Below are 26,470 nucleotides of genomic sequence, written 5' to 3'. Positions count from 1 at the left end.
ATAAGGAGACTTGAAGCATTCAGACAAATTGAGGTGTGCAATTCTATACCATCAAGGCGTCATCCACAAGTTTTTAAATGTGTGCACAAGATTAAATTATTATTTTTATAGAGTGTAAAAACCTTTCCTGCATTATTGAAATCTCTTACCCACTTGGCTGAATCACCTTAAGCAATATGTATTTTTGAAGTGTCACCTGGTAAAAAGAAAATAATAATGACTAGTGTAACTGTGTATTAATTGCAATAATGTAAAATATTATGTGGTAATGTATTCTAAATGAACTTATAAATACTCTTGGTTTTTACACCACTGTGTCTGTTTTTCCTTTTTTTACTGTAGTTTTGTAATTAATTCTGGCTAATTATTCACAGGGTTTGGACAAAACATTAAAGCATCCAGGCACACACTTACTAGCAAAGTCTTCGGCATGGGAAAAAAAACGTGATGTCAGTCATTTTGACAGACTGGTATTTGAAAACCTAATAGCTGACAGGAAGCCACCAAAGTACACTGTATGATACCGTACTGCCCTCTAGTGGTGTATATGATAACGTACATGAAACAAGGTACATGCAGCTGCATGTTCTGCGGTGAGGTCTGACCTATATGTGTCAGACCTCACTGCTAGTGGCTAGATGTGAGTGTATGAAATGTTTACATGTAAATCCATAATTTGTTAGATAAAATCTAAATAAAAAATTTAAATGAAACAGAGGAGTACACTCCACCGTCGCACACTTATCATTACTTGTTTTTGGTAAGATTTAAACACCTAAATATTATTTGCCTGGCCATTAAATAAATGAATGGTAAAATATCTTAGATTTGTTGTATTGATATTTTTGTTGCACCAATTTGCAGTAACCGTACTGGCCTAAAAAAAATATATATATATATATTGGGGAGAAAAAAAGTTCCCGGAAATGACGTCAGTTCACCATCGTCCTTTCCAGAAAAAATGGCAGCTGTTGACATCGACGTGCCGGTGGAAACAGAGCCCAAAATCGGCAACCAGGAGGACCTGGAACGGTAAACAGAAATTTAAACAGTGCTTTAATGTGTCGTGCGTGTAATGTGAAAATAAACGGAATGAATTCAGACGGTGAGGTGACAAGAGTCGGCGACAACAGCGAGGAGACAAGCTAACCCGGGGCTAGCCTGCCGCGAGCACACCGCTGTCATATTTTTTGCTAAATCTGAGATTTTAGCACATTTTACAAGTCGTAGTCGTTAGTGTTGTCGTAATTTCGACGTTTTAAAATCAGTCAGATTACGATTTTTTGAAATTCGTTGTAACAAAACCGCTCTGATTGTTAGTGGTTGTAGGTACAAAGAACCTAATTGTTTTGTCACACGGTTACCCACATACTATAACCAAGAATTGATCATTTTAAAACTCATTGGGCTGAATAAAAAACATTGTTCATACATTTTTCTTACTTGGGACGTTGAAACATCGCAATAACTTCTTGCTAGCAGTCAGTGTTGTCCTCTTTCGAGAAACTTCCAAAGAAAGCTAAGCACCCTGACTGGTGGCTATGTATGTGGTATGGCTCTTACAGATAGTAACTGTACGTTACTTTACATACATTTAATAGGTTCATTTATAGATAAAGATTAGGCAATTTATTTTCAACGAAGATTTTTGTAGTAAACGCAACAGTACGTCTCCCGCGGTTTTAGCGGGACTTATCCTGTCCTGATGTGTCATGACATGTGAGTCTAATTCAAGCTGAAAGCTGAAATTATGGCATGGAAACACTCTGAGATCGTGATAAATTAAGGTACACTAAAAAGCTATTTTATGTCAATGTAAGTGTCCGTTCCAATTGTAACTAGAAAATGCAAGTTTGATTGCTGCAGCTGAATCATTGCTTTGAACGTCAATTTGAAGGGTTGCTCTGAATTGCTGGAGAATCAGAGCAATTCAGAGCTTTGTATGCCTCTGTGTCATGATGGTAACAGCAGAGTCTGTAGCGTGAAATTTGTAGGAGGAGATACATTTGGGAGATAACCCTCGTTGGAGGGCTCTCATAGACACCCATGGTAAAAATGACACCGAAATTGCTTAATATTTCAAAAATTATATTTTTTTAAAAAAAAACTTGAAGTTGACCCGGAATGTCCTTTGTGAGATGAACATTTTGATAGTTGAATGGCTGAAATCGGTCAATGTATGCTGAAGATACGCTGCGCCAAAAAGCATATGGAAGAATAAAAAAGAAGAAAGAATGTGAAGAACAATAGTTTGATTGCCTAGCAACGGCTGTCTGAATTTGATATCTGTTAATACAGGAATTTTAACAATTTTAATGTAATTTATTGACTCATGATTATATTTAAAATTTTCACATAAGTTGATAATAAAAATGTCCAGTTACTACTCTTCAAGATTCAAGATTCAAGATTCAAGAAGTTTATTGTCAAATGCACAGCACTTTACAGTTACACTGAGCAATGAAATTCTTACTTTGCGAGTTCCCTTCATATGACTTTATACACAACTAAATTAAGATAAAAAAAAATAAACAGTAGACTTAGGCATAAGAATAAATAAAAATACGAATAAACAATAGGAAAAAAAAAATAAAATAGAGTAAGCAAAATGTGCAGTTCTATGTACAGAGGTAGGACGTTTAGAATGTGCAAATATTTTAAGAGATTGTACATGCAAAAACAAATATGTGCAATTTTTGCATTGTGGAAAGATAAAGAAAAATGTCAGTGGTTCAGTAGCCTGATGGCCTGTGGATAGAAACTGTTTTTTAGTCTGGTTGTCCTTGCTTTCACGCTCCTGAAGCGTCTGCCTGACGGCAGGAGTGTGAACAGTGAGTGCTGTGGGTGAGTGCGGTCTTTGATGATATTGTGGGCCCTCTTTGTGACCCGGGCATTATAGATGTCCTGTAGAGGTGGGAAGGCTGCTCCACAGATGAACTGAGCCGTTTTAATGACACGCTGGAGAGCCTTCCTGTCCTGAACGGTGCAGTTCCCATACCAGACTGTGATGGAGTTTGTCAGGACGCTCTCCACTGTACATCTGTAAAAGTTGCTGAGGAGTTTGGAGGGTAATCCAAATTTCCTCAGCTTCCTGAGAAAGAAGAGTCTCTGTTGAGCCTTCTTGATGATCTGCTGTGTGTTGTGAGCCCAGGTGAGATCCTCACTGATGTGGGTGCCGAGGAGTTTGAAGGTTTTCACCCTCTCTACCTGGGCCTTGTTGATGAAGAGTGGGGCGTGCTGGTCTCTCCTCTTCCTTGGGTCAATAATCATCTCCTTAGTCTTCTCAGAGTTTAAGGAGAGATTATTTTCCTGGCACCAGGACACCAGCTGAGCCACCTCTTGCCTGTAGGCTGCCTCATCTCCTCCAGTGATCAGCCCGATGACTGTTGTGTCGTCAGCGAACTTGATGATGGACGTGTTACTCTGGGAGGGGACGCAGTCGTAGGTGAAGAGGGTGTACAGCAGTGGACTGAGCACGCAGCCTTGGGGGGTTCCTATGCTCACAGTCTTTGTGGCTGATATTCTGGCACCAACTCTGACAGTCTGGGGTCTGTCTGTGAGGAAGTCCTGGACCCAGCGGCAGAGGGGGGATGTCAGTCCAAGAGTGAGGAGCTTTTCAGCCAGTGTGCTGGGAATGACAGTGTTAAATGCTGAGCTGTAATCTATAAACAGCATTCTAACATAGGTGTCTTTGTGTTCGAGGTGTGACAGAGCTGTGTGGATGGCTGCATTAACGGCATCGTCAGTGGAACGGTTCTGATGATATGCAAACTGCAGGGGGTCTAAGGTGTCTGGGATGGTGTCTTTGATGTGGGACATGACTATCCTCTCAAAACACTTCATTACAATGGAAGTGAGGGCAATGGGGCGATAGTCATTCAAACAGGTTATTTTGTTTTTCTTGGGGAGGGGCACTATGGTGGTGGTCTTGAAGCATGTGGGCACAGATGACTGAGAGAGGGACAGATTGAAAATGTCTGTGAAAACCTCAGCCAGCTCTGAAGAGCAGGCCCTCAAAGCACGGCCGGGGATGTTGTCAGGGCCAGCTGCTTTTCGGGGGTTTGTCCTCTTCAGAGCCCTGCGCACCTCAGTTGAAGTCACAGTGAGTGAAGAGCTCTGTGCTGCCTCTGCTGGTAGAATCCCTCTGTGCTGTTTGGTGTTGAGGGTGTCGAAGCGAGCGTAGAACTCATTCAGCTCATCTGGTAGTGTTCTGTGGCTGTCTGTGACCGTACTGCTCCTCTGCTGGAAGTCTGTGATGTGACGTAGGCCCTGCCACATGCTCCGGGAGTCTGAGTTGTTGTAGTATCCCTCCAGCTTCAGTCTGTACTGCCTCTTGGCTTCCCTGATGGATCTACGTAGATCATATCTGGCCTTTTTGTAGGCTTCAGCATCACCAGAGTTGAATGCAGTGAAGCGTGCATGCAGCATGGAGCGTACCTCACAGTTCATCCAGGGTTTCTGATTGGGAAATATTTTGCAGCACTTGGTGGAGACAATGTTATCAACACAGGTGCTGATGTAGCTGGTGACGGCTGAAGCATATTCCTCTAAGTCCACAGAACAGTGCTCCTCTCTCCAAGCAGCAGTTTTAAACACGTCCCAGTTTGTAGCATTAAAGCAGTCCTGAAGCACCATGTCAGTCTCTTCATTCCAAACTTTGATGGTTTTGCTTACCGGGGGGGCTTGTTTGAGGAGCTGTCTGTAGGCTGGGTAGAGGAACACAGAGATATGGTCAGATTGTCCAAAGTGGGGGCGGGGCGCTGCCTTGTATGCGCCCTTCACGTTGCTGTAGACCTGGTCCAGAGTGTTGTTGTTCCTTGTAGGAAAAGTCACATATTGGTGAAATTTTGGGAGCACAGACCTGAGGTTGCAGTGGTTAAAATCCCCGGCAACAACAAACACAGCATCCGGGTGTGCAGTCTCGTATTTGCCAATGATGTCATGCAGTAGTCCTAACGCTGTGGTCTGATCGGCCCGCGGTTGGATGTAAACAGCCAGCAGAAACACAGCACTGAACTCCCTTGGCAAATAAAAAGGTCTGCACTTCACCATCAACACTTCGATGTCCGCACAGCAGTGTTTCTCCACCACCTGAGCGTCTGTGCACCATCTGTTGTTAACGTAGACACACACACCGCCGCCTTTGTTTTTACCTGCGGCTGATGTGCGGTCTCCGCGGTGCACTGTGTGGGTCTGAAGCTGAATGGCTGAGTCCGGTGTACTTGCAGTAGTCCATGTTTCCGTGAAGATAAGAGCACAGCACTCTCTGATCTCACGTTGAGATGTTGTCCTTGTTCGTAGCTCATCCATTTTATTTTCCAGAGAGCGGACGTTAGCTAACAGAAGGCTGGGTAGTGGTGGTCGTGTGCCTCTAGCCTTTAGCCTAGCATGTAGCCCTCCTCTCTTGCCCCGTTTCCGTCTCGCTGTTCGCCGGTCCCTTTGTTTACTCGGGCCTTGTGGTGGTGCGGTCTGCCGGCTGGAGTTGGTGGGATCCGTGCAGAGGAGAAGAGAGCTGTAGTCCAAAAGTTCTGAATTTAGTTCGTGGTAAACTTTTCCGATGTCCAGAAGTGATTCTCTGCTGTACGTGATCCTTGTGAACAGGCACTGAACATTTGCAATCCTTATACACACTAAAATAAACAATAAACAAAGTCGATGTCGGGAGCTCCTCGCAAACACGTCTGCCGCGTGGGGCGCCATGATATCTTACTCTTCATTTAGTAAAGTGAGATATTGTCAGCTGTGGTTGACTTACCACCAATATTTTATGTTGAATTGATGTAGTTATTTGAATTGTAGATAGATTTGTTTTTCGTGTCAGACGTGTTTAAACCCACCACTACCTGTGTGAGTCTTAGCCACGCCCTTGTTAATTTGCTGTTGTACGTCAGAACAACTGCAGAGTATTCCTGTAAAACGAAACAGTGCAGTACAGTTTTATCCTCTGGCCCCATGTGAGTCTGCACAACTTGGCACTTCTGACAGGACTGAAGCAAGTAAATTTCACTTCTATGTTTAGCACTGAGGACTGCATATACCCTGCGCCACTGCCCCAGATAAAACATCACAGTTGAAGCTTTTTAAAATACCTATGTTTTGGCCATTTGTAAGACATTTCCTGATTAATTCAAACATCCTATTTTGCAAACACAAAAAGATCATGTTGTGTTTCATGACAAGCCGTGACATAATGTACACCCATAGCTTCTGGAGTGCTATATTGATTCATAGGGGTGGGCGATATGGCAAAATCTTTATATCACGATTCTTTAATGACAAAATCACGATCACGATTTTATCACGATTTGTTTTTACATTGACACTAATTTGCATGTTTCTGTGTAAATGACTTCAGGTAGCCTAATCTGTCACTCGAAAATGATCAGTACAACAACTCTGATAACGTGTACTCAGTATTAGTTTTCAATAAACATAAAAAATTTAAATAACAATTACAGAACAAAATAAAGTTATATTTTAAATAGGTTAAAAAGAAGACTAATGTAATTCCGTAAAGTATTATTCAACAGTCATTCAAACAGACTGAAGTGTGCCTCCTAGGGTTAAACAATAAATACAGTATTGAGACTTAAGTAATTCTTAAAGTTCAATGTGATCAAACTTTAATGGGAATCATATCTATGGAAAATCGGAGCTGCTGCTGTCACCTCTGTCCACCGTTTACCAGAGCATGTTCATCAAATGCCTGCGTTATCATTGTTTTGGTGACATCATTAGCTGTTGCCTCTGTCTGCATCTGATGTACACACGCGGCCCTCCCACTGCGCGTGCACACATGCACAGGTTTAGAGGAGCTGCTGACGGCAGAACAGCGGCGAACCTGAATATAACGAGCTGATGATGTTCAGAGAGGTGGGCGCGTACGTGCTCATAGCATGATAACACATACGTATACACACGGCCCTTCCACTGCGACACACGTCGCACACACACACACACACACACACAGGCTTAAAAGCCGCGCCGCTGCTGCCGGCAGAAAAAGTACCGAACGTAAAGGTGGAGTTTGTTTTAGGGACCAATTCCTCCGTTTTCATTTTCAGCCATAGCTTCCTAACAGGGAGGCTGTCATTGGTTGGACATGTTCACATTAAGCGCACTGAGAGTTAACCAAGGGAAAATCTCATGCGTCTGCGCGAACATAGAACTGCAATTAATAGAAGGTGCCCTATGGACGATAAAACGATCTGTCCGTTCTGGCAGATCACAGACACGTTCAAATCCTTCACGATCATTTATCGTCAAATCGCACACCCCAATTGATTCATATCATAGATTTATAGCCATTTTTACCTGTGTTTCTCTCTCTCTCTCCAGGCTGGCTGAAGGCTTCAAAGAACAAGGAAATGGGTTTTACAGCAAAAAAGATTACTCCGCGGCTTTTAACTATTACACTAAAGCCATTGGTGAGATGACTGGTAGATTGTAAACACTTTGCACATCCACCTTGTTTCTACATAGACTACTGTTGCAAAATATAATGAAATACCTGTGCCCTTATTGGTTGGAGCTGCAATAAATCTATTCTTATTTCTATTTCTACAGCTGTGCTGCTGGTCGAGTGATGTTTATCTGCAATGTACGGCTATATGTCGCAATATCTGTGTAATATTAATTTTTTGTTATCTAAAGATGCATGCCCTAGAAATGCCAGTTATTATGGCAACAGGGCAGCCACCCTCATGATGCTCAGTCGCTTCCGAGAAGCCCTAGAAGACTCCCAGCAGGCTGTGCGTCTGGATGACTGCTTCATGAAGGTCAGTTTGACTAGAACAGGTTCTTCATGCTTATGTTATGCCCACCAATTTGGGTCATAACTGCAATTGCACCCTCTGATTAGAAAGTGATAACATTAGCATCTTTCCTGTTGTAAAAAGAAACTATTGCTTTGATCCCACAGGGGCATCTACGTGAAGGCAAGTGCCATCTGTCTTTAGGAAATGCGATGGCAGCCACTCGCTGCTTTAAGAAGGTTCTAGAGCTGGAACCAGGCAATAGAGAGGCCGACCAGGAGGTGGGAGCTCTTAACATTTTATATAACCACTGTAGAAACAAAGCATTGATTTTTTTTTACTGAATAATCCAATGTAATTACATTTATCCTGTGTCTTAGAATAAGAATGCAGCAACGCTGCTTGAGTATGAGCGAATGGCAGATTTTGGCTTTGAAAAGCGGGATTTTAGAAAGGTACTTGCTGCCTATTCCTCATAACAATAATAACAATAGAATACCTTTTACAAAGTTCCAAACATTTGTATTTCATTTCAAGTGTTTTTTGTTCTTATCTAGGTGGTGTATTGCATGGACCGGGCTTTGGCTCTGGCTTCTGCTTGTCACCGCTTCAAAATCCTTAAAGCGGAGTGTCTTGCTCTGCTAGGCCGCTATCCAGAAGCCCAGTCTGTGGCAAGGTAGGGAGAGTAGCTTTACGAGTATTTTCTTCTTAATAAGTGGCGAGGATAGCAGATTTTTTTTGTTTTACAGTGATATCCTGCGAATGGATTCCACAAATGCAGATGCACTGTACGTTCGAGGCTTATGTCTTTACTATGAGGACTGCATTGATAAAGCAGTACAGTTCTTTATCCAGGCTCTGCGCATGGCGCCTGACCATGAAAAGGCCCGGCTAGCCTGCAGGGTAAGACTGTCATTTTTTCTCAATTACTATGGCTTTGTAATCTCTTAAAACTCTTTGAGTGTTGAAATAGCGTTTTACTTCTCTCTCTCTGAACCAGAATGCCAAGGCTTTGAAAGCAAAGAAGGAAGAGGGCAACCAGGTATTTAAGAACAACAGTTATGAAGCTGCCTACCAGCTCTACACTGAGGCACTCATGATAGACCCCAACAACATAAAGACCAACGCCAAGCTCTACTGCAACAGAGCCACAGCAGGAGCAAAGGTACAAGGCAACACATCAACACAACTTACTATCAGCTACTATATTTTATATGCTGACACAACCTTGCAGAATAGTCGGGGTCCTTTAACTTCTTAATTTATCAACAGCTGAAGAAATTTAACCAAGCTGTTGAGGACTGTTCCAGTGCAATCAAACTAGATGACTCTTACATCAAGGCCTACTTAAGGAGAGCTCAGTGGTATGCTATACAGTCCCTTTGAATAAATTAATTTCTCTTTTGTTGTCTGGCATTATGCAGTGTTTGACTGACTTTATATGACCCTGTAGTTACATGGACACAGAGCAGTACGAGGAAGCTGTGCGGGACTACGAAAAAGTTTACCAGACAGAAAAAACATCAGGTGAGCTGCTGTTGTAGTTCACTCATTGTTTTTAACTGACAGGTAAGTTGAGCAGAATTTTTCTCATCCTCATGTGGTTTGCTTTTGTCTGTCCAGATCACAAGCATCTGCTGAAGAATGCACAGAAGGAGCTGAAGAAGAGCAAACGAAAAGATTACTACAAGGTGTTGGGAGTTGCCAAAAATGCCACAGAGGATGAGATCAAAAAAGCCTATCGCAAACGGGCCCTTATGCATCACCCAGGTATTCATCTCATACAAACATGGCCGATACTAGTTTTATTCTAAAAGATTGTTTATCAAATGCATAATTATTTTCTTACAGACCGCCACAGTGCAGCTACTCCAGAGGTGCAAAAGGAGGAAGAGAAGAAATTCAAGGAGGTGGGTGAGGCTTTCACCGTCCTCTCCGACCCAAAGAAGAAGATCCGTTATGACAATGGCAACGACCTGCAGGATGATGGCTGCTTTGATGGTGGAGGTAAGTTCTTTTAGTTTTGTTGTGACATTTTAATAGAATGTAGATTTAGTGTTACTGTTAGCTATCTACTAAGACATGTAAAATATCTGTGTGAAAAAATGGCCTATTGTAACATAAAGTAATGAAGAAGGTCCCTTAATCGTCCCATACTATATGTAGAGCTATTGTGCCACTAGGTGGTGTCAAACAGTTTAAAGTTTCATTAATTTGACTGAAGTCATGTTTCCCTTAAAATATTTGTTTGTGTGGATTTAATTGTCTCTACATCCACAAGGGAGTAAAATCTCAGCCTAAGTCTGTAATATGTAGTTTTGTGTGTGTGTTGGCCACTACATTAAAGTCAATCAACTTCTGGAACTGAACTGTCTGTCCCGCTACATCCTACGCTTTATTTTGTCTCCAGATTTTGATGCAAACAACATCTTCAGGGCTTTCTTTGGTGGCCACGGTGGAGGATTTAGTTTTGATTCCAGTCCAGGTATGTTTTTTTTTGTCCACCACTTTTCTTTGACTTATTTTTTTAAGCTTTGTAGAAGTAATCACATGCATCTTATTAACAAGCTTATTTATTTCTCTGTTTTCCAGACTCTGGCCCTGGAAACTACTTTTTCCAATTTGGCTAAAGCAAAGATTGAGGTGGGAAAGTTCAGCCTGTTGGAGGACAAAATCTGTTGGACCCACAGTCACCTTATGATCTTTAATTTGACTGTTGTTTTTCCAAGAAGACTATTGCATTTATTCCTAAATTGAGTCCCTACATCAATGCTAACAAAAATTTTGAAAGATAATTTAGAAGCTTCAGTTATAAAGTAACACTACAAACATAATTTTTTGAGGGGTTTTGGATCAGTTTCTTAGCGTGTCTCTACTGCCTAAATTGTCATTAATGAAAATCTGAATTCTGCTACAGTCTTCGTAAAGGTGATGAGTAGTAATTGGAAATGTAAGAATAAATTTTGTTTATTTCTAAAATACTTTTAAGGATCTCCAGTGACTGCAATAGTCAATGTGCTGTGGAAGTTCAATATCAAAGCTGAGCTCAGGACAGCTTGTTAAAGACATTGTTGTTCTGTCGCAGGTGTGATCAGGTTTTATTGGCTCACTTGCCAGACATAGTATCCACTTGCAGGGTTTTTGCATTGTATATTTAATTTGAATGTAAAGGATTATGTGTATACATTTCTTCCCTCGGTCTATTTATATTTATTGTACTCTGTATCCTGAACTGTATGCAGCAGAGTGCCAGTAGTCTTTGTCTTCCTCCTTTTTTAAGAGATACATTTGTAAATGTTCCTCCATGTCCTCCTCTTAGCTCTAAAAATGCCAAAACCAGAAAACATCTTCATATTATCTTCTGTGTAAAGCAGGTTGACACACACCCTTTCAGCTCCAACCACACATCCCGCCCCACTGACTTATACAAATGCAAGTGGTGCCTTACCAGAACCAGTAAAGCTTCTTACAGTAAAACCCTGTAATTAAATAAAAACATAAAAAGCTGTAGAGAACATGCATGTCATATCTGGCCAGTAGATGACATTTGACCTGTCAAACATGTAAGACTGGTTGAATTATCAGCTAGTAGTAGTCATTCACCTGTACTTGTCATGCATGTTCAGTTCAGCCAGTGGCCACTGACAGTAGGTTGGAAGCTTCTCTTGTTAATTGACCTATCACTGATCCATTTATCATTTTTAAAACTTTTTACAGTATTAGCAAGATATGTTTTTTTTATTATGGAAATAAAGGCTCTTCTTTTACTGTAATGTTTGACTTTTTTTCTTACATTGTGTGTTGTGATGTAATTGACTAATTCTAGAGTCCAGTATTTTAATACATTAATTTTAAGTTCATCTGATATTTGGTATAGAATTATTATAAAATACTTGATTGATGGACATTTTTAATAAGAAAAATGTAGGTTAGAAATTGCCCGGTCATTCAGGTAAGTTTTTAGTGGTTTTACATTATTCACTGATTTGTTTCGTGGGCGTAACGGACGTAACCACGTGACATTATTTAAGCCAATCAGGCGTCCGCATCTACGTGTAATCGGTCGCCAGATTATGGTGCGACTGGAGGAGAGTGAGGTGGCAAGAGACAGGGTTGAGTAGACTGCGAGTACAAGAACAAGAGACCGCTTAGCTGTGTTATATTACAGCTAGGAGACGATTCCACTTTTCCAGAAGGTGTTACTTTTATTGTCAAGGTAACAGGTTTTTTTATTTTACTCTGCGCAGCTGCGTTAGTCAGCTTTACTCAGATAGCATTTAGCTAGCGACTGACCGTTTGTCACTGTGAGGCTACAGTAGTTAGCCGGCAGGCAGGACTTCATGATAGCGTATATGGGATGCTGTGAGGCTTGTTTGACTAAACTGACATCACAGTGAAAAAATACAACTGTCTCTTCTATTTCTGCTAAGGCCTAACGCGAATTGGTTGACTTCCTAAAAACGCAGGCTAATTTAACCTTACATTATGCGCACACAGCATCTCCCTGTTTTAGCAAGTTTATTTCCCCTCACGGAGGTTTTTCTTCTTGTTTCTTCTTAACCGGATGCTTATCCTTGTTTACACTCCGAGATAAGCTAAGTGTTAGCTTAACTTGCTTGGCTTGCTAGTCTAGCCTTCAGTCTGTGGAGTGGGTGTGGTAGCTGGTACAGAAGTTTCATTCACAACTGTGCTGGCCTGACGCACATGACGTCGCTAGCTGAGGAGGTGATGCTAACTAGAACCCCGATGAGGTCAAACAGAAGCTGCGTCTGAAACAGTCCCCTCCACTTGACCCATGTGATGCTGCTGCCTGTAATGCCATTTTTTTCTTCATCTCAGGAGGCTGTATGGAGTGACAAATTTCACAGGGAGGTTGCTTCAGACAATATACTGGACCCTGGGTTATGTCAGACTAAATACTGGGACATCTGTCTTAGAGAACATGACAGGGTAGCCTGCTAAGCTAAATCCTAGCCAAACACCTCAGGTTAGTTATCACATTCATCTTGTAGGCAGCCTCTCTTTGCTAGAGAAGCATAGTCAAACCACCATTAAATGTTATTAACGATACAGAAGAGACAAGATGCATGCAATCAAGACTCGGAATATGTGGCTGATGCTGGAGGTGAATATACAGAACCAGTTAGGACTTTTTATCCAACAAAATATTTTGCTCTATTAAAATTAGAGCATAGAGTAAAACTTTAGCTAAAGAAAACATGACCTACATATGCATGAGTGTGTTTGTGGAAGTTGAGGCAAGGTTGGCAGAGCCAGCTTTTCGACATACTGTGATTCTCAAAACAGGAATGTCAATTTCACTATCAGTGCAACCTGTTGACTTTTCTGGGGCTAACCTTATCCATCAAATCCTTGTGAGTTCTCCAGACATGTTAGATTGATAATCTTGTATGTGACACTGTGTGTTTGATTGAGGAACCTCTTCACGTGGCTAGGTTGTGTGTTTGTTTTCACTTTAAGATTGCAGTTAATTGTTTATCAGTTTCTTCCCCCATTTATAAATTTGCCCATGGATGCAGTATTTTATGGTGTTTTTACATCCAAATGTTAGTCAGAGACTGGTTTGTTTATTAAAGGGACTGCTGAATTTGGCTATATGTACTATGAAGACATAAAATGTACTTTTTTAATTTAGCATTTAGGTTTAGAATAGAGAGTAAGCGAGCTGTCATTAGTCACATATGATACCCTTAAAACTCTGCAATAACTCTGTTGAATTAGTGCTTTTTCCAGTGGCTAATTTTGTTAGCGTTAACAGAGAGATGATTCTTTTTCAGATGAATGAGACCATTTAAGTTCACTAATGCACATACAAAGTGATTAGAGGTTCAAACTGGTTAGATAACCATTTTATCTGCAATAACTGATCTGTTATTGCAGTATTTCAGGCAAGCTCAAGTTCTTTGAGTGTCTGAGTATGTTTGTTGTCTTTAACCAAGACAAATGTAATTTATATTTCAGTAATTGCCAAAATGCCTCATACTGCAAGTGTTTATACAGCTACATCAGAGGAATGAACCTTTCTCCTCTGTCTCCCAAAGGCTCTCTGCTATCCTGCTTTGCCATGTCAGCGAAAGCCATCTCGGAGCAGACAGGGAAAGAGTTCTTGTACAAGTACATCTGCACCTCTGCGGCTGTGCAGAATCGTTTCCGCTATGCGACTGTAGCTGCAGAGACTGACTGGGGCCGACTCACACAGGAGCATCCATGGCTGCTGACAGAGGTAATGTGGCTTGCGACAGGCAAAGTACTGCTTTAACCGTTAACTAGCCTGCTAACTTTCCTATGCTGGCAAACAAAGAAATCCTAAAAGCTTATTGAATCTGTGCGTACAAAATTTGCAGGACATTATAGTAGTAAAGAAGCTTATGACTGGGTCCAGATTTAATAAGTGACTGTTTAAAACTGTGGCCTTCATTGTGTTTTGAACATGTTCCTTCTGCAGCGGCTGGTGGTAAAGCCAGATCAACTAATCAAACGGCGCGGGAAGCTTGGTCTGGTGGGCATTAACCTGGACCTTCAAGGTGCCCAGGAGTGGCTGAAAGCACGCCTCAATAAAGAGACCACTGTGAGTTTGCCTTGACTAAATGTATGCCTATATTACAGTCTTGTTCAATTTTTGTGGGATGATTGTGTTTTTTAGGGGGATGCTGTTGCTCTCAGTGTTTTTAGAAAGAAAATTACGTTTTTCCATGGAGATTTAATGTTGGTATGAACATGGCCTTAGTAGTACTTTAATTAACTAGAAGTAATTGCAACTTAAACTTAGTACACAATCTTTGTTGTTAACTGTAAACTCTGATTAATTATGTTATAAATGAAGATAACACTGCAGCAAAAGAGGCTACTCCTGGTAGTAATTTGCAACATTTTGTTTCACCCTACATGTGTCAGCTGCATTAGTCCCAACATATGGATCTGTTACATGTCAGAGCATACTGACCACTGCCAGAGGCCCGGGGCTTATGTTTAGACCTCTCAGGGGCTAGTCTATTCTGGTCCAGCATACATGCATACAGGCATACTTACTGCAGGCGGTTAGAGGGAGTGTTTTGCTCCAGCCACACCATTGTTAAATATCACCATGTTCTGGACTTTGTTCCTAATTGAAAAATGTATGAATATATGAAAACGCAAAAGAAGAATCAATCAATCAGTCTGAATTTACACTAGTTGTTGCAATACCCAGCAATCAATTTACTGTCTGTATAAGTAGATTAAACTAACATCAATGATTGTAACATTGTTTTTGTCTTGAATAGGTGGGAAAGGCAAAAGGTGTGCTGAAGAACTTCCTTATTGAGCCGTTTGTTCCACACACACAGGTAATGGATGTCAGCTTCTTGTGTTTTCAGAGCCAGGTTACATTAATTTGTAAGTTTTTTTTATAGATGCACTCTGAAAGACCTCACAGGCTCACTTTAACCATTCAGTTGTTTTTGTTGGAAAATGTGTACAGTAAATACAGCAAAATGACTGTTTGTGTGTGATGTTTGAAGCCTTATAAACAGAATATATATGTATATAGAAAATCATGCTATTTACAAACAAAATGGATGTGTTTGGCTAAAACTCTACTCACTTGTGTGCTCAGGAGGAAGAGTTTTATGTGTGTGTCTACGCCACACGTGAAGGCGACTATGTACTTTTCCATCACGAGGGAGGAGTGGAGGTGGGTGATGTTGATGCCAAGGCCCAGAGGCTGATGGTTGCAGTGGATGAGAAGCTTAGTGAAGAGCAAGTCACAGAGCAGCTTCTCACACATGTTCCTGATGGCAAGAAAGAGTATGTGCTTTTTTATTTGTTTAACATCATGTTGTTGTGTTTCACTTTTGTTACTTTAACGTAAAGTTATAAAAAGGCACTCTTGTGCAGTTGATGTGTCCTTTGCTTGTGACCTTGAGTGTGATAAGTTTAGAATGTTTCCTTTTCCAAGCCACTCCCAGTTCTGCTCTGTCTTTAAACTGAATAACATTAATGTGTGTGGCTAGTTACTACTGCCACTTTGAACTGGAACAACTTCTTGTATTCTGTCACTGCGCTAAATACCATTTCTTTTTCTATATTATAGAGTCCTGGCCAATTTTATAGTGGGCCTCTTCAACTTGTATGAAGACCTCTATTTCACGTATCTTGAGATCAATCCCCTTGGTAAACCTCCTCACTGCACAACATTATTTATTCAAGAGATTGGATTCAGTAGTTCAAGTGGATAAAATTAATTATTTACTTGAGGAAACAAGTCAATAATTCTGCTGATTTAACCTAGAAAAAAAGTTTTAATCATGATAACTGCCAGACTCTGCAACATATTAATTAATGTCTATGTTTTGTACAACTAACTTTTTTTTTTTTTTTTTTTTTTTTTAATCCTTACCAGTTGTCACCCAAAATGGAGTGTACATACTCGACATGGCAGCCAAGATTGATGCCACAGCAGATTACATCTGCAAGGCAAAGTGGGGTGATGTGGAGTTTCCTCCACCCTTTGGCAGAGAAGCATATCCGGAAGTAAGATTATTTTGGCGGCCAGTTCATTTTTGTTTGTTTTTTCCCACTGTTGTCTCTGTTAATTTAACTGGTCTTTGTTTATATCACTTTTAGGAGGCCTACATAGCAGATCTGGATGCAAAGAGCGGCGCCAGTCTGAAGCTGACCCTGCTAAACCCTCGGGGCAGGATCTGGACCATGGTGGCTGGAGGAGGTGCTTCAGTAGTTTACAGGTAGTCCCCTTAACTATAAAGATTTGTATAAGTTTGTGTAGTTTACAGTGTCTTACAGTGTTTCACTTCTTCAGTGACACCATCTGTGATCTGGGTGGGGTGGATGAACTTGCCAATTATGGCGAGTACTCTGGTGCACCCAGTGAACAACAGACCTACGACTACGCAAAAACTATCCTCTCTCTCATGACACGTGAAAAACATCTTCAAGGTAGGTACAGCCGACAACTCAGAACTTATTTTCCAAATGCGCGTCAGCAACTGCAGGCCAGGGGTGACTAGGTGCTGGGAGAGTGTTAAAATACACACATGACAGACATATCCGTATAGTAATGATGCCTGTTCATGGACCCTTATCCTGTAATATTACCCTTGCTTGTTCTCCTCTGTCTCTATTTAACATGTGATTGTTACCAGCAATAGACTTGGTGACTGTCACCAAACTATTTAATGGGGGAGTCAAATTTCAGGCACAAACATAATCTTAACATGTGTCTTCATCCTGCAGGCAAAGTGCTGATCATTGGAGGAAGTATCGCCAACTTCACCAATGTAGCAGCCACGTTCAAGGTGAAATATGCTGATATCTTTATCTGAAACACTGTGGCGTGTAGGGTATGTTGACTTCAAATGTTATCACAGTGTGGTGTCTGTATTGTAATGTTCTGAAGCTGTTAGAGCAAAAGAAGTGCTGCAGTGTCAGCATATTGGAGATTAGATTTACACCATTACAAATTAGGACATTATTATAGGTACATTTTGGAAGGCTAATTAGATGTGTCATTAACATGAACACCTGTGCTCACTGCTAGCTGTGTTGCTCCTCCTGTGTTTCTTTGTCATAGCACTGTAACATGTAGAAGGCCAACAGTATTGGCCTGCAGTGGAAAAAGCCAAGACGAGAATATAAAGGAATATAAATTCTCTCCTCAGGGCATCGTCAGGGCCATTAAAGACAATCAGGGCCCTCTGAAGGAGCACGAGGTCACCATCTTTGTCCGACGTGGCGGGCCTAACTACCAAGAGGGGCTGAGGGTAATGGGTGAAGTAGGTAAGTGAGATTGGACTGTGGGTCTCGGTGGTCACACTCGAAGAATTGCATCATTACTGTGTTAAACACTTGTCGAATGATTACAGCACAAAATACAATCAAAGCTGTTGAATGCTAGCTTTTATATTCTAAGATGATGCTGTTTAACAAAAGTGTTCTTTCTGCTCCATATAGGGAAGACCACAGGTATACCTATTCATGTGTTTGGTACTGAGACGCATATGACAGCCATTGTTGGAATGGCACTGGGCCACCGGCCAATTCCCAACCAGCCTCCAATGGACGCACATACAGCCAACTTCCTCCTTAATGCCAGCAACAGTGCAAAGGTGTTCTTATTTAGTTGTTTGGTAATTACTGGGTATTTTCTTATTACCCTGGGCTGTGTATTTTATCAAATACTGGTACGTTAATATGTAGCTACCTTATGTAGCTACACTTCTCCTATTTCATAGAGCTTAAGAAAAATACAGCCTTTTTTATTTCCCCTGCAGCCAGTTGCAAATGTCATGTTGATATTTATGTTAACTAAAATGGGTTAGGGTTAGGGTTGTCAGTTGTTAGTGGAGGGCCTTCCTATTATTTTCTGCTAGCTTTTAGAACATTTATTAACATAAATCTTCATATCTCTGTACCAGACTCCAGCTACAACAAGGACAGCTTCATTCTCTGAACCCAGGACATCCAATGATGTCAGCCCAGCCAAAAAGTCTAAAGCAGGTCTTCCAGCAGGTAATAAACACAAAGGTGCTCACTTCTGTACTGCTTCTTATCAGCAAGACTCTGTATTTACTCATGCACTTCTGCTTTTCATTTTTCTTATCTTTGCTTGTTGTATTTTTGCTCCCCTACCACAAAATGCTGCCTCTACTGTCATGTATTTTAATTGTCATTCCTTTTCTCCCTCCTCCTGTTCCTTTTGTTATTGTTTTGCTACACGACCTCTCCACTCACCCTTGTCTCTCTCATGCTCGTTTCTCTAAGACTCCCTTCATTCTATACTGTGGCCTCTGAAGAATATGGTCACAGGTAATTGGAAAGGTAAGTGATGGGTGTGCAGCATCCTCACTGCGTTCAGCTGCCCACACACTCTGCATTGGCGTGTCCCCTTTTTTCCTTTTTACCCATCCTTCTGATCTCAGTAGAATTTGACACAGACATGTACTTATCACGTTCTCTGTAGTGTTTCTTATTTTGATTGAAGACTTTGTATCTTCTCTCAGAATAGGTTGTGATTGAAATGGATAAAAACTGTATGTTTTGTGGATAATCTACAAATTAGATGATAAGACTCATAATGCAAAGCTTTTTAGAAACAAAACATTCACCAATCATCTGACTTTGTGTTACTGTGGTAGAATACTGCTGATTATAGTTTTAGAAGTCAAAAGTTCAGCATTGATGTACAACTTGCAAAAGTAAGACTTACAGCAGCACAGTAAAGGCATGCTTTGTAGCAACTGAGTTTTGCATGCTGTTTCCTCTGCTGTGCTTCTCGTGGAGTGTTGTTAGAGCTGACAAACATTGCCAATGATTAGATTATGAAGGTCTCATTCTTTTTTTTTTCTCTTTTTTTTGTGCTCATTTTGTCCCATTTTATATATTTCTCATCCTGTGGGGTCACAGAAGGTCAAGCCTCTTCAGGCTGCTGTGGAGGTATGGAAGGGTGTGAAAACCTGTCTTCCTGCCCCTCTGTCCGCTTCCCTCTGACTTTCCATTTTTTGTGTGCTCTCTGATTAACCAAAGTCTGTTCTTTTTTGCAACCTCATGGTGGCGTACCTGCCTTCAGGGGTGATGTTTTATGTTAATTAACCTTATACCGGCTTAGCAGATGATTCCTTCAGACACTGCTGAATAACCACATACCTAATGAGGAAAAACCGTGAGGCCTGTGTTAAAGGTAGGGTAGGAGATTTCATTCTGATGCACTTTGTTTGTTAAATTAGTGTAACTTCTCTTTACAATCCGATGGCAACCAATTAGTTTGGCAGTTTCGCTTTAAAACGAAGAATATGAATCATCTGTGGAAGCTATAAAATGCTAAAAACATCAGCCAATCCTACGAGGCGCACCTGCACATTTAGTTGGCTGGTTGTCACTCTCTTCCTGCTCTGCGCGCACCAGAGAGGTACGTGCATGATAGCCGAAGTCACAGACTGGTTGGGAGGCATGGCTTTGGGGTGAGCTCCGAGAGAAAAGGGCGTGTGTTTACTTTCAAAACATGTCAGTGATGCTTCTGTACAGTCAACAGCTGGGGAGGACTGAAACAAATATGTAACTTCATTGTTCAGCACAGTTGAAACATTTAACTTTTTAAATTCTCAGTTTGTCTTCCTGCTGGGTTGCTGTGATATTTGGACATTTTTGTACTATTGGTACATAAAACATTATATTATTATGTACTAATAAAATAATGAGTCTTTCAGAGTTTCTTGATTGTAATGCAGTTACATGTTTTCTTCTAGTTTTAGATTTACAGTGGAGGGGATTAAAATAAACGAGCATTTGCCAACTAAAAAGGATGTCTGGCAGGACATCTGGCACTTTGATGATTATGATATGTTAAGGGATGTGTGGCAGTGCTCACTGTTGCAGTGTTGAGCTGTTTTCTCTACTTGCTCCATCTCTGTCTTTAGAGTGAACTCTACTCTGCCTGTCATCATCCTCCATTCCCGCTGTTTTACTGATCATGTTTCTAATTTGTCTATGAATGCTTTTATTTGGCCTTCCAGTTTTGACTTGAATCTTTCTGCGTCTTTGTCTCCTCAGCCAAAGCAACCACACTCTTTAGAAAACACACCAAGGCCATCGTCTGGGGCATGCAGACACGGGCTGTGCAAGGCATGCTGGACTTTGACTACGTGTGCTCCAGGGATGAACCCTCTGTGGCAGCTATGGTCTACCCCTTCACGTATGTTACCTAGCACTGAATTATTCCCTGAACTAAAAGATTTTTACCTCACAGAAAGGACTGTAAAGTCTGTAAAGACCTCTTATACCATTGTAGTATTTATTTTGAAACGCTGTTCTTGACATCTTTAGCTGTAGTGATAATAATATATCTTCTTGTGTTTCCCAGTGGTGATCACAAACAGAAGTTCTACTGGGGCCACAAAGAGATTCTCATACCAGTTTATAAAAACATGACTGATGCTATGAAAAAGCACCCTGAGGTGGACGTCCTGATCAGCTTTGCCTCTCTGCGCTCAGCATTTGACAGCACAGTGGAGGCCATGCAGTACCCACAGGTAGAAACATGTTTAAATTAAAAGCTCACAAATGTAAGATATTATGTGATATAAGATCAAATCTGAGTGGATCTGTGTTGTAATCCTGATAGATTCACACCATCGCCATCATAGCTGAGGGCATCCCTGAAGCTCAGACAAGGAGGATGATCAAGATGGCTGATGAAAAGGGTGTCACTATCATCGGCCCTGCCACGGTACGGAGCTTCATGACACTGTAAATGTAGTGGTCAAAGCCTGTGTTATATAGTTGTTTATGTGACCAGAGATTCAACTTGCACTTACTGTTCTTGTCTTCCAGGTTGGTGGCATCAAGCCAGGCTGTTTTAAGATCGGAAACACAGGTGGCATGCTGGACAACATCCTGGCCTCCAAACTTTACCGTCCTGGAAGTGTAGCATATGTGTCACGCTCAGGTGGCATGTCCAACGAGCTAAACAACATCATCTCACGCACTACAGACGGTGTCTATGAAGGTGTGGCCATTGGAGGAGACAGGTACAGCAGCATGGTTGCATAGGAGTAAATTATGTGTTTTTGTATGATTGTTACGTCTGCTTTTATGCATCCGTGTATGTAATGTTCCTCTCTGTCCAGATATCCAGGCTCCACCTTTATGGACCATGTCCTACGCTACCAAGACACTCCAGGAATTAAGATGATAGTTGTGCTGGGAGAGGTGAGATTAGCTCAACCAATGCTCATATCTTTGTCTATCCTATTTATGTTTCTTATTAATATCTCTGTAATTTCATTTTTAATTCCAGATTGGAGGCACAGAGGAGTACAAAATCTGCCAAGGCATCAGTGAGGGCAGAATAACCAAACCTGTGGTGTGCTGGTGTATTGGAACCTGTGCCACCATGTTTGCATCAGAGGTCTGTTGGCTTTGTCTGGAATAAATAGCTGGCTGTGTGTCTTGTTGCAGTTTCTAACATCAATTGCTGCCATCTTCAGGTTCAGTTTGGCCATGCGGGAGCCTGTGCCAACCAGGCTTCAGAGACTGCTGTGGCCAAGAACCAGGCTCTGAGGGACGCTGGAGCATACGTTCCAAAGAGCTTTGATGAGCTGGGAGATGTCATAAGGTGGGAAATTCTTCACATAGTTAGAGTTTGTGTTTATGTAAAGACTGCTTTACTGATGGTGTATATTTGTTTTTAAAAGGACTGTTTATGAAGAACTGGTGGCCAATGGTACTATTGTTCCTGCTGAGGAAGTGCCTCCCCCAACAGTACCTATGGATTACTCCTGGGCAAGGGTAAGACCCTCACTTATACTCCAATTCTGAGACTGATCATTTTTTTCACAATGTGAAGTGTGTACCTTTTTTATTATTTGTGTGCTAAATTGTTTTTCTGGAAACTTTCCAGGAGTTGGGCCTGATCCGTAAGCCAGCATCATTCATGACGAGCATCTGTGATGAGCGAGGACAGGAGCTCATCTACGCAGGCATGCCCATCACTGAGGTCTTTAAAGAGGAGATGGGTTTAGGAGGAGTGCTGGGCTTGCTCTGGTTCCAGCGCAGGTTAATATGACGACAAGAGACACAAGCACTAAGAGGAGATTTTGGTGAATTAACCTTTGTTTTGGTGGAATAATGTCTGATCTTCTTTTGAAGGTTGCCGCGTTATGCCTGCCAGTTCATTGAAATGTGCCTGATGGTGACTGCTGATCACGGGCCTGCGGTCTCTGGTGCTCATAACACAATCGTCTGTGCTCGTGCTGGCAAAGACCTTATCTCAAGCCTCACCTCTGGCCTGCTCACCATCGTCAGTATTGCTCATACACACACACACATTTAACAACAGCCTCTTCTATGCTCAGCTCTGGACACACTATGACTTCAGGAAAACAACTAACCCAAATCCTTCTGTACCGAAACATGATTTATCCCTCAAATCCAGGGAGACCGTTTTGGAGGTGCTTTGGATGCAGCAGCAAAGCAGTTCAGCAAGGCATTTGACAGCGGCATGCTGCCCATGGAGTTTGTCAACAAGATGAAGAAGGATGGCAAACTGATCATGGGCATTGGACACAGGGTCAAATCTGTAAGCAGTACTCAAGTTTAAAGCATTAACCTAGCTGTTTCTAGAGTAATCTGATGGATTGAATTATTTGTGTTTTCAGATCAACAATCCAGACATGCGAGTGCAGATTCTGAAGGACTTTGTTAAGCAGCATTTCCCCGCCACCCAGCTACTAGACTACGCCCTAGATGTAGAAAAGATCACCACCTCCAAGGTATGGGTAAGGGAGTAAACTGCTGGTCCGGTGAGCAGGTTCTGCAGCGCCAGTATTCGTTTGTGCACAGTGTAGTTTTCCAGGATGACTGACGAAGTGAGCCATGAGCGTCCAGTGTGTCGTTTGATTGCACACACCTCAAACAAGTTAGAGCCGCTAGTTAACCAGATGTATATCAGGCTTCCTTTTCTTTCTGTAAGCTTCTTTCATCATGGGCACAGTGCATTAGACAAATTTCAGTTATTATTTTACCATTAATCCGTGTTTTCCTCATGTTCTTCTTTGTTTTGTATTGTTATGTTGATGAAGATTCTCAGTCATCCAGTTCATCATACGTAGAGAAAATTGAAGCAAGGCGTCTGGACTTGTAGAGTTTTCTTGAAGATGTTTCGCTGCTCATCCAAGCAGCTTCATCAGTTCTCTCTACAAGTCCAGACGCCTTGCTTCAATCTTCTCTATGTATTTGTTATCATTGCTTAAAATAAATATGGAGTTATTATTGAATCTCTCAGAAATAGTTGAGTTAAGCGTTTACATCTGTAGGTTAGCATTATGTTGAAATCTAGTGGAATGCAGGAAATTGCATCTACTAAAAATTGTCCCTCAATATTTTCACAGCTTCTGATGACCCTGAGGGTCAGAATAATCACCACTGTTCAATGGGCCTAAAGATACCACTGTAGTCTGTGTCTTTGTGTCATTTATGATTTCAGTATAAATGGAACCAATATTATTAATGTATTAATGTATTAATGAATTAATGTTAAAGTGCAGTTACAGTTACACAGTTGGTTACATACGACGGAGTATTAAGGCCATTGTAAGAAAAAAAAATACTGACACGAAAGGGGGGGTAATATTCTGAGATTAAGGTAGCAAATCTAGGAAAAAAAGTCCCTCATTTTTTTCTAGCAAATTTGCTACTTTAATCGCAGAACGTTAGCCCCACCCCCTTCCAGGTCAGTATTTTTTTTTTCTTACAATGGCCCTAATACGCCATCATAGTTACATGAATGCATGTCTGTTAATAAATACATTTCAGTTCATGCTGAAGTCATGTTTGTGTCAAAACATTGGTTGCATTTGGTTTTACTGAGGTTAGAAAACAGAAAATAAAGCTGTGAAATTAGAATAAAGAGGTGTCAGAAAAGTTTAGTTTTTGTCCTAAAATTTGATTAAAACTAAAAAATCAAGAATCTTTGTCACTATGCAAGGCACAACGAAATTTTGTAGCCAAGACTCCAGGAAGAGTAGCACAGTTAAACAGTCCAGTGTCTAATGGTGATCTGATTTCAACTTGACACATAATCTTCATATGTCCTAAATTGTGGATATAGGCTGTGCCTCCACCCCTCCTCTATCCCCTTTATGAATATGGCTTGCTGCGATTCAACCAGTTATGTTGTAAGGTGTTTCATATTCATGCTCCATTTTTTATATATATATATATGTATATATATATATATATATATGTTCATACAGAATTTGGCTGGCTAACTTAGTTTCTTATTTTTTACTTTCTCAATTTGTAGAAACCCAACTTGATCCTTAATGTAGATGGATTTATTGGCGTTGCCTTTGTGGACCTGCTTAGGACATGTGGTGGCTTCACACGGTAAGAATATCAGACTGAGGTGTCAATGATTTCAAATCCGTTGGTGTTAATAAGAGTGTATTTCTCACACTGTAAGATGCATTGTTCTGTGTTGTGGGCACACTGCCTTGTATTGTTTCTCAAATGAATGTTGAACTGTTTCCAGAGATGAAGCTGATGAGTTTGTGGATATCGGTGCTCTAAATGGGATCTTTGTCCTCGGCCGTAGCATGGGCTTTATTGGTAAGTCTCATGCAAACAGAGTCATGACATAAACTGTCCAAGCGTTCAGAGCAGACTATTAACCCATGTCACACATTGTTTTAGGCCATTACCTAGACCAGAAGAGGCTGAAACAGGGTCTGTACCGCCACCCCTGGGATGACATCTCCTATGTGCTTCCTGAACATATGTCCATGTAATTCCCTCATCACTTAAAGGGGCTCTGGAGGTGGCAGTCAGGCAGCATAATACATCTTACCTTAAGTATATGTACTTCCTGGTGGGGAAAACCTAGGCAGAAAAAAAGGAAGTTCTGTCTGAGGGATCTGGGTAGAAGTTTTTCAATCTAGTTTTTATGGAAAAGAGGGAAGTATATTTTTAGATTTAGTTTTGACAAATTATTTAAATTACCGCAATTGCATGAGCACAATGTCAAGCGGTATGTAAATAAAAATACACAGAAGTCTTTTTTGCGCATTTGGTACAAGAGCAGGATTTAAATCCAGACTTCTGAACTACATCTGGATCTGCATAAACAGCTGAAGATGTGAAATATCTGCAAGCTCAGCAATACAGTAATCCTTTTATATTACTTATAGAAATTAACAAGGGTTTATTTTAATCGACCTGTGTAGGTCACAAGAAAGTAAGCTTACATGTGCTTTCTGTGTACGGCACCTTTTGGTTAAACATTGGCAAATCCTAATGTAATGCCAATTTTTAAGTTGTCGCTCCATGCTTTAATCCCACTGAGAAATATTTGTCTCTATAAAGCACACCAAAGGTTGTTTTTTTTTGGGGGGGGGGGGGGGTAGTTAGTAGTTTTTAAGTTGGAACAAAACAGGGCTCAGTGGTAGATGTTACAAGTTATGAAAAGGAGATCTCTCCACTATTTGCTTTTCCTGGAACAACCATGTTTACAACCATGGTTGCAGCGGTGGTAATTCATCAGCTACTGTAAATTAAAGGCTGTTTTTAAGGTGTTCAGGTCTCTTGACTTCTGAATAACTGTAAGAAAACAGGGAGATGTAGAAGCAACAAGAGAGGGAGGGATAGGGGCAAACAAAACGCTTCATGAATGAGCCCTGTGAGTCTTGAAGTCTTTTGGCGAGGGACCATGAAGGCCGTTTTGCTGGAGATATTATTGCACACAGTGCAGATGTTAGCTCTCTAAAGATGCTGCTCAGCTTTCACTAGAGACTTGAAACCAACTTAAAACACGTTGTAACTGTCCACTGTAATGCCTGCTGTGTTCTGTCTTTGTGCTGCTGTTTTTATTTAACTGTGAAAAAAAGCTTTGTTTTTTTTGTAATACGCTGTCATATAGTAGTATAATGATTATAATAATAAAGAACCTAATGTTTTACTTTTCAGTTTGGATGGAGTGGTCAGTGTCCAAATGTGTTAAAAACAAATCATAGAAATGACTAGTCTTAGATTAACTGTTTGTACTGGACAGATTGATCTGTAATCCCAGTGTTGTTCCCAGATTGAGAGGTAAAACAAAAATTAAATACATTTAAATCTGTATGGAAATGAGGTGTGATACATAGGGATCAGAATGGATTTATTTCTGGATGTCGGGGATTTCATAGTAGGAGGGTTTTAAATATTCT

The 26,470-nt window shown here is 41.0% G+C and overlaps 2 protein-coding genes across 5 annotated transcripts; both read left to right on the top strand.

Moving 5' to 3' along the window:
* The first annotated feature begins 931 nt into the window (after positions 1-931).
* LOC114452039 (dnaJ homolog subfamily C member 7-like) lies at positions 932-11,449 on the top strand. Its single transcript, XM_028431112.1, has 14 exons — positions 932-1,032; positions 7,339-7,427; positions 7,654-7,778; positions 7,922-8,035; positions 8,135-8,209; positions 8,312-8,430; positions 8,504-8,657; positions 8,755-8,919; positions 9,027-9,118; positions 9,208-9,281; positions 9,378-9,524; positions 9,606-9,761; positions 10,165-10,239; positions 10,347-11,449. Exons 1-14 carry the CDS (start codon positions 962-964, stop codon positions 10,382-10,384), a joined length of 1,494 nt encoding a protein of 497 aa, XP_028286913.1. The 5' UTR covers positions 932-961; the 3' UTR covers positions 10,385-11,449.
* A 356-nt stretch (positions 11,450-11,805) lies between these two features.
* Positions 11,806-26,230, top strand: LOC114452280 (ATP-citrate synthase-like). Of its 4 annotated transcripts, XM_028431513.1 has the most exons (30): positions 11,806-11,970; positions 13,817-13,998; positions 14,221-14,343; positions 15,038-15,100; positions 15,370-15,560; positions 15,847-15,926; positions 16,156-16,286; positions 16,380-16,498; positions 16,573-16,709; positions 17,007-17,068; positions 17,432-17,549; positions 17,724-17,878; positions 18,188-18,281; positions 18,534-18,590; positions 19,176-19,205; positions 20,319-20,460; positions 20,629-20,797; positions 20,890-20,994; positions 21,099-21,295; positions 21,395-21,476; positions 21,565-21,675; positions 21,755-21,882; positions 21,962-22,055; positions 22,168-22,322; positions 22,416-22,566; positions 22,702-22,845; positions 22,925-23,038; positions 24,571-24,653; positions 24,799-24,875; positions 24,960-26,230. In XM_028431513.1, exons 2-30 carry the CDS (start codon positions 13,840-13,842, stop codon positions 25,052-25,054), a joined length of 3,366 nt encoding a protein of 1,121 aa, XP_028287314.1. In that variant the 5' UTR covers positions 11,806-11,970; positions 13,817-13,839; the 3' UTR covers positions 25,055-26,230. The 4 variants fall into 4 exon arrangements, with proteins under 4 accessions (XP_028287314.1, XP_028287316.1, XP_028287315.1 ...); XM_028431515.1 differs by lacking the exon at positions 18,534-18,590 and having other exon boundaries at positions 24,960-25,054; XM_028431514.1 differs by lacking the exon at positions 19,176-19,205 and having other exon boundaries at positions 24,960-25,054.
* Positions 26,231-26,470: the final 240 nt, after the last annotated feature.

The sequence above is a fragment of the Parambassis ranga genome, chromosome 19, assembly GCF_900634625.1.
Source record: "Parambassis ranga chromosome 19, fParRan2.1, whole genome shotgun sequence".
In the NCBI taxonomy this organism is placed as follows: domain Eukaryota; kingdom Metazoa; phylum Chordata; class Actinopteri; family Ambassidae; genus Parambassis; species Parambassis ranga.
This window is presented reverse-complemented; position numbering and strand designations above follow the sequence as displayed.